Below are 13,465 nucleotides of genomic sequence, written 5' to 3'. Positions count from 1 at the left end.
TTGTAAAAATCACTTCTGATAATAATTGTGATAGATTAAAAAGTAAATCTATTTTCTACTCTTCTACTTCTCTCTACAGCAGAATTTTCAAATTCAAGTTTCTTTTCCACAACAGAAAAATAACTTTTGTTATAATAACACACTGTTAGCCAAACAACAGAAGTGCAAAAAAGCACTTTTTCTACTCAACAACACTTTTTTGTCAATCCACAGCAGCAAACAAGGATTTGGGGGTCATGGAAAAGTACTTTATAATGACATAAAAGATTAGTTTCACGAAGTTGTAACTCAAAGAAGAACATTTTTGCACAGCATAACCAAAAAAAAATTAACTGAAAAACAAAAGCAAGAGAAGAACAGATTAGGAGAAGGGGGGAAAAAAGAAACTCAATTGCAAAACAGAAAAATAGAACAAGAGAATAGAAGAAAGGAAAGAAAAGAAAAAAGAAAAAAAAACAATAGCCAAAGCTGTGAACAGTCAGTATTCAGTGGGAAACAGTGAACATTAATCACATAACACAATAAAAGAAGGCATAACAAGGGATTAGAAGAAGAAGAAGAAGAAGAAAGAAAGCCAGTTGAAGCTATGATAAAAGGCACACGAGGCATGCGCCTCAAGATGGTGCCTCACCTCAATGTCAAAGAGGCGCACATTCCATGATTCATGGTTGAGGATGGACACTCCTTTTTTCTTGTCCTCAATTGTACAGTTTTTGGACAACCTTCATTTAACATATTGATTCCTAATGGTACACCCTGGTTTTCTACTCATCCCTTTGTATAAGATTCACCCCCCATGAAGTGCCTTTTCAGCAAGTTTTGCCATATTAAGGTGTTTCTAAATATGTTTTCTTAGTTTCCTATCAAAACAATAAGAAAAACAATAAACATGATTCACCAGTCTTTTCAAACATGGAATTTAAACCAATCCTCCCCCAACCCCCACCCCCCCCCAAAAAAAAAAAACAAAAACAAAAACAGTGCCTAGCAACACAACATGTTGATAGGATACTGATAATCAAAAGGAACTACAAGCTGAAAATTAACAAAATGAAAAGAAACTGGGCATTCGAGAGGCCCTTAACTCTCCCAAGAACCCAATACCAAATTCTTCTCCCCCCATACCAATATCTTCACCCTCTACATATATCCCTCTCTCCTCCTCGACTGCATTCTGTTACGCACACTTGCTCGGTTGTGTAACAACCCAGCAATTTCCCCACTCTATCCCTTACGCACATGGCTGGCTGTTATGCCAGCCAGCCAATTTATCACCCTACCCCTGCCTCTTGGATCTTCTTTGATAAGTCCAATGAACCGGGACCTATCAGTTGTCAACCAGTCAGGTCTTATGCATGTGCACTGAGTTCCAATTGTCAGGCAGGAAGCTATAAAGTATGTAAGATAGTAACTCTATGGTACAGGTTGCCTCTTCAGCAATGGAAAGTATACATCCAATGATATGTCCTATTTTCCCATGAATCAAAGTAAGTAAAAAAAAATGGTTTAATTAGGATGTAAATATCATGTTATCTTATTTGGCAAAAATCAAGATATAGTATTCAATACCTGGATTACGGCGTAGCAATTTCCGACACAAATCTATGCAGTCAGAACTCAAATCATTTTTATCTCCAGGGAATTGCAAATCAGTTGATTTCTCAATGTTCTGGAGCAACTGTACAACAAATGAGATGAGAATATTTATGTCTAAGAGATAAAGCATTATATCTTCAGTCATTATCCAAGTCAAATAATTATTATAAATCCTAGAGACCATACACCACTAACCAAACAATAGAAAATTTTCAAAAAGCCTGAGCCCCATATCAAAAATAATCATAAGGATAACTAACCTGTATCTGATTGCCTCCTGTAAATGGAGTTTTCCCAGTCACAAGCTGAAACAGAATGGCACCAACACTCCAGAGGTCTGCCTGCGTTGTCAGTTTCATGGGTAATAGGAGGAGGTATATAAAAGACATCCTAAGTGCCTGTACAAGAGATAGAGAGGTAAGTGTCACCTTTGCATCATACTTCTGAAGCCGCATAATTTCGGGAGCCATGTAAAGAGGTGAACCACACAAGGTTTCTGCAAGGCCTCTGGGTTGAAGAGATCTGCCAAAGAAAATTTTAAGTAAAGTCTGATAGAGTGGAAATCATCTTAAACCACTTTTGGGGAAAGATCAAGAGTAGTATAACATTGCAATGGAAATCAACAATCAGTACTGAGGTTTGGAATTCCAAGACCTATATAGTTTCATCAAAATATTACTATGGTAAGTTGAGTCAAACAAAAGCAATAAGGAAAAAGGAAAGCAATATAGCATTTACCACAAAAATTAGCTATTAGTTATCGGGTCAAACTTGTAGGGCCAAGTTCAATTGAGGTTACACCTCACGGAAAATACACCAACACATCATCATAGGGTGCATTTCTAAAATATGTTCTTCTATCTCTAGCAAGTTTAGAATACTAAAATATGCTCTTGTCTCTTCAATGGGGAGGATAATTTCTTACAATAGGGTTCTTGAACACAAGACCTTGAATAATTTTTAAAATTAAGTACTTCTAAATCCCCCAAGGGTAGCAGATAAGTCCTGATTTCTTAGGAGTACATCCAAATTCAGAAAGACTATAAAAATTTTATTTTGGGGTGGGGGGATAAGGTCCTGAAAATAAATTTACCTTGCAAATCCAAAGTCTGCAATCTTCAGGACTGCATTGTCACTATTTGTTGAGAGGAGGAGATTCTGTTGCAGAAATGATGCCCCATTACAATGATATATAAGATCAAATAAATATAGATCTACCATAAGAAATAACTTTTTTTTCCATTTTCTTTCATTTTGAGATGATTAGTATTGATATTATTATATTCACAATACATTCCTTTCCAATTATAAGCTTCTCTTTTTTCTTTCAAGATGTGCCATTTATCCAAGTATGCCCCCAAGTTTTACAATATGGATCGCCCTTATTTCAGTTCCTATTCTGGCTTTCACTTATTGCTATTCTTCACTGTTCACTTAGATTCATTCAACATACTCTATTCCTATATCCATAAGCTAATACTTCCATGTACAAGAAGATTGAAAAGAGATTTATCATTGGTGTTACTTTAAACTAGATAGTTCCACAATTTTCAAAAAAGTTGTTTGACAACACTGGATCCAAAATCAAATGGCCACTCGACCTACCATGTTGGAAATGTAAGTTCATTGGCTTTCACTTTTTCCAGCCTTTAGTTGTCTTTGCTCCCTCTGTTCTTTATTACTTATTCATAGAGATTGGTATTAGTATCGACATTGCGGGCAGTCAAAATGTGGCCAGAGAAACGGGTTATGATGAGACCATTGTTGAGTAAGAAGATGAACAGAGGCCAACACCAAAACAATGAGTTGCCAGAAGTTATGAATACAAAAGAAAGTTGAGCCAAAATCCAGTAGAGAACTACAACAGCCAGCCAGATTCAACCAGGAAAAACAGTTCACTGTCTCTGGAAGCAATGGTACCTTAGGATAGCCTTTCCCTTCTCTGCCTTCACATTATCAAAGTAGAAAGGATCCATTTGAGCACAGGAAGGGAAACTTAAAGTCATAGATCACAGCTAATTTCTGGGAAACTTAAGGAAAATAAAGGAAACTTTTTGTGATAGAGAAACAAAAGAACGAGAGAGAGAGAGAGAGAGAGAGATTAGCAGGTGAGTCCTCTATGAAGGGCAACATAAACAAAAATGTTTCTCCTTTTCCATCTGTGGGCATTCGTTTTTACACTGAAAGATAATAGTAGGCCTATAAGAAACTCCAACGTTGTGTTTTCTTTTCACTTTCCCTTTTTCAGGAACAAATGATGGAAAAGCATCCATTCTCACTTATTTATGTTAATTTGTTTCTTTCCTCCACTCTTTTCTTTAATAAACAAAGAATATGTACTGCATAACATTATGTGTACTTTTTAGATGACAAAAGATGATGACCTCAGAGGTACAGCAGAACTATACCTAAAAATTACAGACTCAGATCAAAGTTTTTCAACCTAAAGTTCAATCAATCCAGATCTAGGGCAAAGTTGATTTGAATGTTGCAAGTATAACAATGGAAACCGGCACGGACGTTGAAGAAAATTTAGACCTATCAAAAATACATTATAAAGATGTCAAGCCTGCCAATGCCATTTATACTTGCTATCAAAACAGATCTAGCTAGCCTACTGATTTAAATCTTACCAGATCTAAGTATTAGATTAAAATCTGCAAAACAGCCCATTAATTAAGCAGTAGAATCAGCACTCATACCAATTATGCAGAAATTGGAACTCTTGGCATTATACAGCTGATTTTACAGGGAAAAACCGAGTCATGCAGCTCAGTTGATAGGCCTTGTCTGGCACAACTACCCGCCATAGACAAGGTGATTAATATTTTCCCTTTTTGAATGCACAAATGACTACTAGATGTTGATAAAACAGTAAGCCGGTTGGGGACCTTTCTGAAGGAGATGCAGATTTCAGCAGTTAAACAGAAGAATGAAAATGGGAAACAAATGAATGGGGGCTTAAAAGAGGGGGGGAGTTGGCTAAGAACAATTTCTGTTGAATGATTCACGGAATGGACACCTAAGCTATCTTTATCTTTCCTAAAAGCAGAACAGATCTCAACCTCAGCATTTGGAAAGTAATCTGTTTTTGTTTTTTAGAAATTTCCTAATTCTGTTATTTGTATCTTTTATTTCCTTTGTACAGTGTATAGCTTATATTTCATTTGTGTAGCTTTCCTAAAGTTGTAGTTCTCTTCCCTATTAATAGGGAATGTAATCTCGTGCATAGGATGATGAATACAGAGAATTGTTCTTGTTCTTCTCCTATATTCTACCTATTTTCTACATGGCATCACAGCCAAATACCTCTGAGTATCAGTTGTGAGCCTTCATTGCCTTGTTCCCTTCTCATGTGAGCCTTCATTGCCACAATCTCTTCCCTGTCTCCTCTTGATTTTTTTTCCTGCTCTATCTCCCTATAATGTTGGAGATTTCTAAAACCACTTCTCCTATATCAACAAGAGAAGCAATGCCAATTGAGCAGACTGCTGGTGGGGCTCCGACCAGCGAACTACCAGGAATGCACCATTCTTACCGTCTTGATGGTGGGAATTAACTCGAGTGGTCTCAGTTGGTGAGAACCTTTCTGAAAGGCCGAGGGAAATTAGCCCACCTCACCGAACTAGCACCTAAGGTGACGGATCCTAATTTTGCAACCTGAGATATGGAGGATTCAATGTTGATGTCCTGGTTATGGAGTGCAATGCTTCCCAAGGTAAGTAAAAACTATATGTTTTTATCTACCACTAGAGATATTTGGGAAAAAGTGAAAATACCTATTCTAAGGTGAAAGATGCATCGATTGTGTATGAAATTAAAACCAAAATCAGCAGTACAAAGTAAGGATCTTTGATTGTAACTGAATATTACAATTGGATGAATGGCCTTTGGTTGGAATTAGACCACTACCAGGATATAAAAATGGTGTGTAGTGAGGATGCTATCATTTTAACCTCTAAGTTGGAAACAAATAGGATAGTGGAGTTCTTGGCAGGACTTAATCCTGAGTTTGAGCAAGGGCACAAAAACTTAGTCAGGAGAAGATATCATCACTAAATGAAGTTTATTTTATAATAAGGAGTGAAGAACACAGGAGATCAGCTATGTTTATTGATCATAACATGGAAGGATCTGCTATGGTAACTAGAAAAGTGCAAGGTACATGGATGAATGTCATGGTCCAAGGGTTTAGCCTAGGACTAGAATGGAAATCGGAAGGATCCTATACCGTTGAAGTTAAGAACATAATGTATAGAAGGGAAATTGAAGAAGAATAGGGAGAGAAAATTAGAGAGAATTGAGGGAGAATGGCAGAAGAATGAGGGAGAGGGATTAGAGAGAAATATTGGAATTTCAAATATCATTTAACATGGGAATCCCCTCCATTTACATCAGCCTTATATAGGCATATTTGTCTCCTAATAGCCTTGCACATGTCGCCATGTGCACCTAACTAATTGCTAAAATATCCAAAACAAACTATTCTACCTTATTACAATAATACCCCTTTATTATATCCCTATCACAATATTACCCTTCTAATCCTCCTAGGGACATGACAATACGCCTCTCCTTAAGAGAGTTCTTGTCCCCAAGAACTTGCCGCAAGTAGCCATTACTCTTCATCCAATTCCAACCTTCTCTATGCGGATAATCCTCCTTTCTTTCTTTCTACTTCTAGGTCTCTTCTTCTTCATTCGTAGGTTTTCAAGATCAATTCCAAGTATGAATTGGCCCAGAATTTCAATAGGGAAAACTTCATTACCATCCAATACAAGTAAGGAGAGCAGATCTACAACCATAGTTGCTATTATTGTACCCTCATTCAACCCACAGCCATGCTTTGCTATAAAAACACCAACAACAACCTCGAAATGCAGCAATGGGGGATTGTCGACTTGCCTTGAATGCTCATACCAAAGCTGTTTGTGAGCATTAACATTAAGAGATGTTGCAACTTCAATTCCAGTCAATGATTGCTCCATGATTGACACCTGATCAAGTGTCTCAGCACTAGTAAAAGTACTTGAGAGGCTGTCAATTGATTGAGTGTCATCCTCCAATTCCTTCTCCTCACTCTCTTCTTCCACCTTCTCTTCTTCCTCTTCTCCTTCTTCCTTAAAGTTGGATTGATCTTGTTGCAGAATCTCAAAAACTTCATCATCGAGAACTTCTTTTCCAAAGGAATTAGTGTGTTCCTTCAATTTTCCTTTTGTCTTTGTTGCCCTATCAATCTGTTCATTACAGATTCCCTTTGAATAATGCCATTCACCTTTAATATCATTTATGATGCTGCACTTCTCCTCCGGCTGCTCCATTTTTAGGAATTCCTCTTTGTTAAAACTTCCGTGATAATCATCAAAGTATTCCACCAGAAAGTTGTAATGATACTTCTTAATAAGTATCTTCGCAAACTCTTGCAGCTTCTCGCGTATCATAAGACCAAATTCCTTGCTCGTATCCTGTATCTCATTGCTTGTCCCTTTGTCCCTGTTGCTGCCCACTGAAAATGCAGCCTTCTTTGGCTGCCATTGAGGCTCCATTTCCACTGAAAATGAAACATTCTTCTGCTGCAATTGAGGCTGCTCTCTTGCTTGAAAATTAACCACTGAAAATGCAGCATCATTCGACTGCAATTGAAACCCCATTTCAACTGAAAATGAAGAATTTTTCTACTGCAATTGAGGCTCCCATAGTCTCCTACATGCATTGCTCCCCTTAGCTGATTTTTCACAATCAACATACTTTGAAGACCAATGAGCTATATACATACTGCTCTTCTTCAAACAAATTATCCCAAAATTCAAGGCCAAAATTAACCTTTGTTTACCTTACTAGCAGCCTAGGATTTGATTGGAATTACTGCAAAAGAGCGCTGGAATTCTCAGCCAAGAATCACCCCTCCAAATTCGCCTTTCACAATCCACTCCCAGCTGCTCCAAATCTCAACGTTTCTGCTGTGCAAATACTTCCGGAACTTGATTGAATCGGTTCAGCCTCCAGATTCACCTTACCAAAATCACTTGCTCGTTTTCAATGTCGAACAAGTGACCAGCGTCTTAGCTGGAGGTCACTCCTCCTACGTCTCCTTCAAATCCTAGTCGACCTCACCTTCTCATGCATCGGAATCAGTTACTACTTCAAATCCAACATGCGATTGCCTTGATTCAACAATTACTTCCAAACTTGCGTCCTTACTCACCGGAATCTCTACTCGGCCGCCAAAGACCCCCCGGCTTGCTCACTTCAAATAGAGATTAGAATCATATTTTGATTAGATTTTATCCTTTACGTAGGTTTACATTTTCATCATTAGACATTGCATACAAATAAGGTAGATAATGTACTTAGAAATTCAGCATTTGAATAATATTGATTTTCTTCTCTCTTGGTTATCCTCTCTCTTCTCTCTTGTTCTCTCTCAACTTTGCTTCTTCTTCTCAAGCTTCTTCTTCTATCTTTCTGCAAATCTCTATAGTCTCGCATAAGTTGTGCTCAACTATCCTCCAAAAGCATACTTAACTGACTCAGAAGTTCAAAAATAGCAGTCACTAAGATAATCTGAAACTCATTCGTTATTATATTTACCTTTTGGGGTGGGTGGGTGTGTGTTGTTGGTGGGGAGGGGGGGGGGGGGGGGGGCGCAGAGTAACTAAACTAATAAACAGTTTTGTGGCTATCATTTTTGTCACATAGGAAAAGAAAACACACAATTTCACAATTTTTAGCACATAGGTTTCTTGCCACAGAAGAATTAAAGGAAGTCAGAGGACAGACAGCAGCAAAAAGACAGATTGGAGATTCCGCATTCATGTCAGCTACCCCGGTTACTTATTCTCGTAAATAGCACATACCTGGGGCTTGAGATCTCGATGTATATAATTATTGTGATGGAGAACTTGTAAACCAGCCACTACATAATTCAAAATCCAAGGAACATCAGTAATGGATTCATAAAGAGTGAAAAAGAAGGAATAAGAAAAGAAAATTTTTCAATATACCTAGCTGCCGCATAAAGTACTTTGCTGTGCCTTCTGGAACTCTTCCTTGGCGTTGTTGCATATACATAGAAAGATCGCCGCCTCTACAATATTCCAACACAAGATGTATTCTTCCAGTTTCCTAAAAGAAATATGCATTAGGTTTAATCCTTTAGCGACTGTAGAAATCAAGTACAGTTGAAAGAGAACTTCTAAACTGACTCCTGGGGATGCCCTCAATTTGTCATGCATATCTAAAATGAATGAGACAAAATATAAACAAATTCAGAAAAGCAAACTTGGCACCTAAAATACAAAAGGTAGCTTTTGCAGTACCTACTGTGCCAGAAAAGCCAATGCAGCCATATGTCCCGGTGCACAAATGCAATTTTCTGATCTAAATTATCTAGAATCAAAGCTTAACCAATTTCTTCCAATAAATGCCAAAAAAAACAAAAGACTTAGTGCACCAAGTTGATAGTGCTAGCTTACAAGGTAAGCTGGTTCTAGTATCTTCACAAACCTTCAAAAACCTGCATAGCTCAGCAAATGTGATTTTTTCACTGCTTGAACTAGATTCAAAACTAAAACCTGTCTTCTTTTTCTCTCCAATCAACTCACCAGTGGTGACCACTCCCTCCATTCCACTCCATAAGAACCAGAACATTAAGGTGAGTTTCTTCATTGCTTGAAAACAAAAAAATAAAAAAAGTAAAAATACAACTTCCTAGAATTCCCTTTTGCTTATTAAAATCCCTTCTTTCTCAGCCACTATCATTGAATTAAATTAAACAACTCCTATAGTATTGAAGTAGGGTTTCCAATTTCTACCAAACCAAGCATTTACAGTATATCATATATTTCATTTGCTTCTCTTTTTACTCAGTTCTCTTAGCAACACAACTTAATTCCGCTTTGAAACGACTACAGTAACATCAATCCCAGCTCTTTGATTGCTCGAACCAAAACTATATCAAGCAAACAAAATTTATAATGGAGAACAAAGAAACTCGACAATTCAGTTTATTCTCTTTTCCTGCGATTCAAAGCATCCAAGCAGATACATATAATTCGGACCTGGATTATATCGTGCAACCGAATGATATTAGGATGGTTAATCTGCTTCAAGATATCAATCTCAGACAAGAGAGATTCCTGTAATTTCTTGTTCAACCGCCCCATAACGATCTCCTTGATCGCCACCTCCGCTCCATGGACCTTGTGCCTGGCGTGCCACACCACCGAGAACGAACCCGACCCGATTTGCCGCCCCACCACGTAGTCCCCCACGCACCTCGCTCCTCTGCTCGACGATTGAGCCATTCCCCAAACTAATCAAAACCCTAGAAACAATCTCCAAGCTCCAACTCCAGCTTCAACACCGATCCACGGAACTAAATCAAACGGGGCAAAAGATAATTTCGGGGAATTCCCTTTGGGTTTTATTGCTTGGGTTTTGGTTTTCGGTTTTCGGGGCTTGAACGTGGGAGGTGATGAGATATAAGATCGGTGAAGTACACATAGACGGGATTTGAAAAAACAAGGTTTAATTTTCATTAATAATTACGATGAATGCTGATGGCGATGACGATGCCAATATCGGATTGATTACTATGCTGCTTAAAAGGAACGGGGATTAAATCAAAGCCCAACCGGTTTAAGTGTACGGAGTTGGTGAGGCTAACGTGCGCGGGGTGCGCCGCCGGGCTGTGTTGTGGTTGTGGCGTCGAGGAGAGTTAACCTTATCTAGGCAAAGTCGCGAACCCTAATAATGTCGTAACCTTGGATTTTCCCATGGCGACGTGTCGCCTTGTGATTGGTGGAAACGGGACGAGAGCTTTGCGCTTTCCGACTTGGTTCTTTTTGAAATTTGGAGCCAGAAAGCCCAGCCTTCTTGCTTTTGCTTTCCTAGTAATTTCCTTGTTAATCACTCTTTTTATTTTTTTCTTTCTTTGTCCGCCGTAGATCTGTAAATGGGTTTAGCCTTATACTCAGAAAAGGTTAGATTCAGATTGTCCAGGCTTGATAAATCTCTAATTTAGTTAAATTAAATTTGGATTGATCCGTTGATTTTCTTCCATTCTCAAGCTTCACCCTTCATACAAAAACAGAGAAAAATAAAGTCTTTGTTGTGACATCGTGACGCCATCGTGGTATTGACAAAAAGCCACTGTTATGATGCCACAAAACCACCAGCACCGCCGTGAAGACATTGTTCGTGCTCATCCCATCATACTTTTTTTTTTTTGTCTTGTTCTTGTGACTTTTTTAGTAATTTATGTTTCGATTCATATAAGTTTTAATAGTAATTAAATTTATGATACTCGACCACTTTGAAGTCCCAAATTAGTTTGGAATTTACATTTTTATAGTAATCAATTTAAGATTTAAAAATAATGGATCAATCATTCTAAAAATTTCAATTAATTTATTATTTTAAGGTCACTTAGGTCATTCTAAAAATTGTTCAATTTATCTAAAATAGAAAAAACTATAGTGACGGCTGATCGTTGTCAGCAACGTAAATCATTTCCTCCATCGGTAGTGGTTGGCCATCGATAGTAGACTCTCCAATGGGTTTCAATTATGGTAGTTGGTTAATATTTTATTTTTTTATTTTTTTAAAGTTTTTTATTTTTTATTTTCTAAAAAATCTTTTTTTATTTTATGAATTCTTTTCTATTTTTCATAAATGAGAAATAAAGAAGAGGGATGAAAGAGAAAAATGCTTGTGAGTTTGGAAAAAAAAAAAAAGAAATGGATTCAGATTTAGATCCAAATTCATGAGGTCTACATCTGTCCAATCCAATTATAAGTTGATCTGGACTGTTGGACTAAACCATGACTTACTGAGTTTGGATCTAGCTGATTTGGATGGATCTGTCCGGATCCAGACCATTTACAACCCTAGTTGTGGGTTTTTTTTTTTTTCATTTTTCCTTTTACTGTTTGCAAAAATCAACGAGGATGGCAATGAGAATCTTATTTTGTGGGCAGATGCTAAAACCTTTCTCTTGGTGATGGATGTAGGTCTAAGAAAATATCATGAGTAGAGTACAAGTAAGATATTTAAAATACTCACTAGGTACAAGTAAAATGGTAAGATAAGATTCTTTATCTATATCTTACGTTTACATTAATATAATTATATATATATAAATTTAAAGCAAACATATTCTCACAAACTTGAAATCGAATGATGAATATAAGTTTGTTAAAATAAAATATTTTAATCATACATATATCCATTACTAGAAGTATAAAAATTAACCAATCCAAACCCCTTTGTCATAATGAATATAAGTATGGAACGAATACAAAATTATAAAAGCTTAACCAATCCAAACCCCTTTGTCTTCTTCTTAGCCGTCGTAATCATCATCATCTCTCTCACACACACACAATTCTAAAATCACAAAAATTCATTAGCTTATAACTTTTACAATGTACCAAAAACCTATCAAGAAGAGAACTAGTAGTTGTGAGTCAATAAGCACCATTACAAAAAAGAAAAACCAACACTTGTGAGCCTTCGAACACCATCACTACAACTATTGCCACCTTTTTTTTTTCACCATCACAATTTTACAACTACCATTCCAATCTCATTCTATTGTCCAACCCCTCCCCCACAAAAAAAAAAAAAAAAAAAATCTCTATTAGTCGAGACCCATTAACTCAATTTCTTTTTCCACCTTTAACCTCTCTGTTTTGTTTTCTCTCTCAACTCCGATTTATCATTAGCAAGACTATATTACTAGAATTAGGTGTTTGTTAGCAAATATTTATCATGACTAATAAATATCTGAATCTTAATCTCATCAGGCATATTAACAAAAATCATCAAGTTGTGTCATTTTTTAGGTACTAAATTAATCGAAAAAAGCATAGGTACCAAATTGAGATTTGGCCTATTTTAACTTTAGAGTTAAATTGACTATTATATTTAAAAATTATTAAATAAATTATTATACTTTCAGGCGAGGGTCTAAATTGGTCAATATACTTTTAAAATAAAAAAATAAATTTAGTGTGTTTTAGATCTACCCAAATTGGTCAATATACTTTTAAAATGATAAAATAAATCATTTTACTTTTAGACTTAAATCATATTAGCTAATATGGTAAATATCATATCATATTAATGATGCCAACAATATTTTAATTCCATTAATCTCAATGGTAAGCAAATCCACCTTAGTCACGATCGAGAATTAAGAAACAATCTCAATTGCCCAAATCAAACTTCAAATTTGAATTTGAAGAATTCCACACAATTACAAAAATCTCACAATGCAAGAAACCTCTAGATTGCCATTATAAAAACTCTTATGTCCAAATCATTTGGAATCTAATTTTTTTTTTTGTCTATTTTTGAATTTGAGTTTATATTAGCGATAGAATTGATGTCATTAATGAAATTAAGATGTCGTCCATGACATTAAGACAACATCTACCAAAATTGCTAAATCAAATTTTAAAAGTATAGTGTCTTATTTTAACTTTTTAAAAATATAATAAAATATTTAATATCTCATTCAGATAGATAGAAGATATTCCATCAATATCCTATTTCTTTTTTCTTTAGCAACAACACTATTAGTATCTTATATCTTTCTATTTTCACTCTTTTTTTTTATTATTAATGTAAGATATTTTGGGTTTCGCCCAATTAACCCCGAGGAGAGGTGGACCTCATCTTAACCCACACATCTAGGTAAATTATAATATAATTTTCGTATAATGCCTCTAAAAGATTTCGAATCTAAAATTTTAAATATGTTCAATTTCTATTCTTATCACTAAAACCACCGTAAGGTGTTATATTTTCACCCTTTCTCTCTCCCACCTTCCCTCTAACAAATTGGGATGGGTCAATTTCATCA

The 13,465-nt window shown here is 36.2% G+C and overlaps 1 protein-coding gene across 3 annotated transcripts in view; it reads right to left on the bottom strand.

The window, feature by feature from the left end:
- Positions 1-10,309, bottom strand: part of LOC127788560 (serine/threonine-protein kinase ATG1c-like) — a 39,934-nt gene extending 29,625 nt beyond the window's left edge. For all 3 annotated transcript variants that reach the window (XR_008020422.1, XM_052316997.1, XM_052316996.1), the window contains exons 1-7: positions 9,657-10,309; positions 8,601-8,721; positions 8,454-8,512; positions 2,690-2,754; positions 2,025-2,118; positions 1,857-1,937; positions 1,570-1,678 (exon numbers count right to left, since the gene is read on the bottom strand). Coding sequence is in view for 2 of the 3 variants with exons in the window: in XM_052316997.1 (XP_052172957.1) it covers positions 1,570-1,678; positions 1,857-1,937; positions 2,025-2,118; positions 2,690-2,754; positions 8,454-8,512; positions 8,601-8,721; positions 9,657-9,902 (775 nt within the window). In the remaining variant the exon portion in view is untranslated. The remainder of the gene's footprint in view (positions 1-1,569; positions 1,679-1,856; positions 1,938-2,024; positions 2,119-2,689; positions 2,755-8,453; positions 8,513-8,600; positions 8,722-9,656) is intronic.
- Between the last annotated feature and the right edge of the window lie 3,156 nt (positions 10,310-13,465).

Source organism: Diospyros lotus, chromosome 13 (assembly GCF_014633365.1).
Source record: "Diospyros lotus cultivar Yz01 chromosome 13, ASM1463336v1, whole genome shotgun sequence".
NCBI classification, from domain to species: domain Eukaryota; kingdom Viridiplantae; phylum Streptophyta; class Magnoliopsida; order Ericales; family Ebenaceae; genus Diospyros; species Diospyros lotus.
This window is presented reverse-complemented; position numbering and strand designations above follow the sequence as displayed.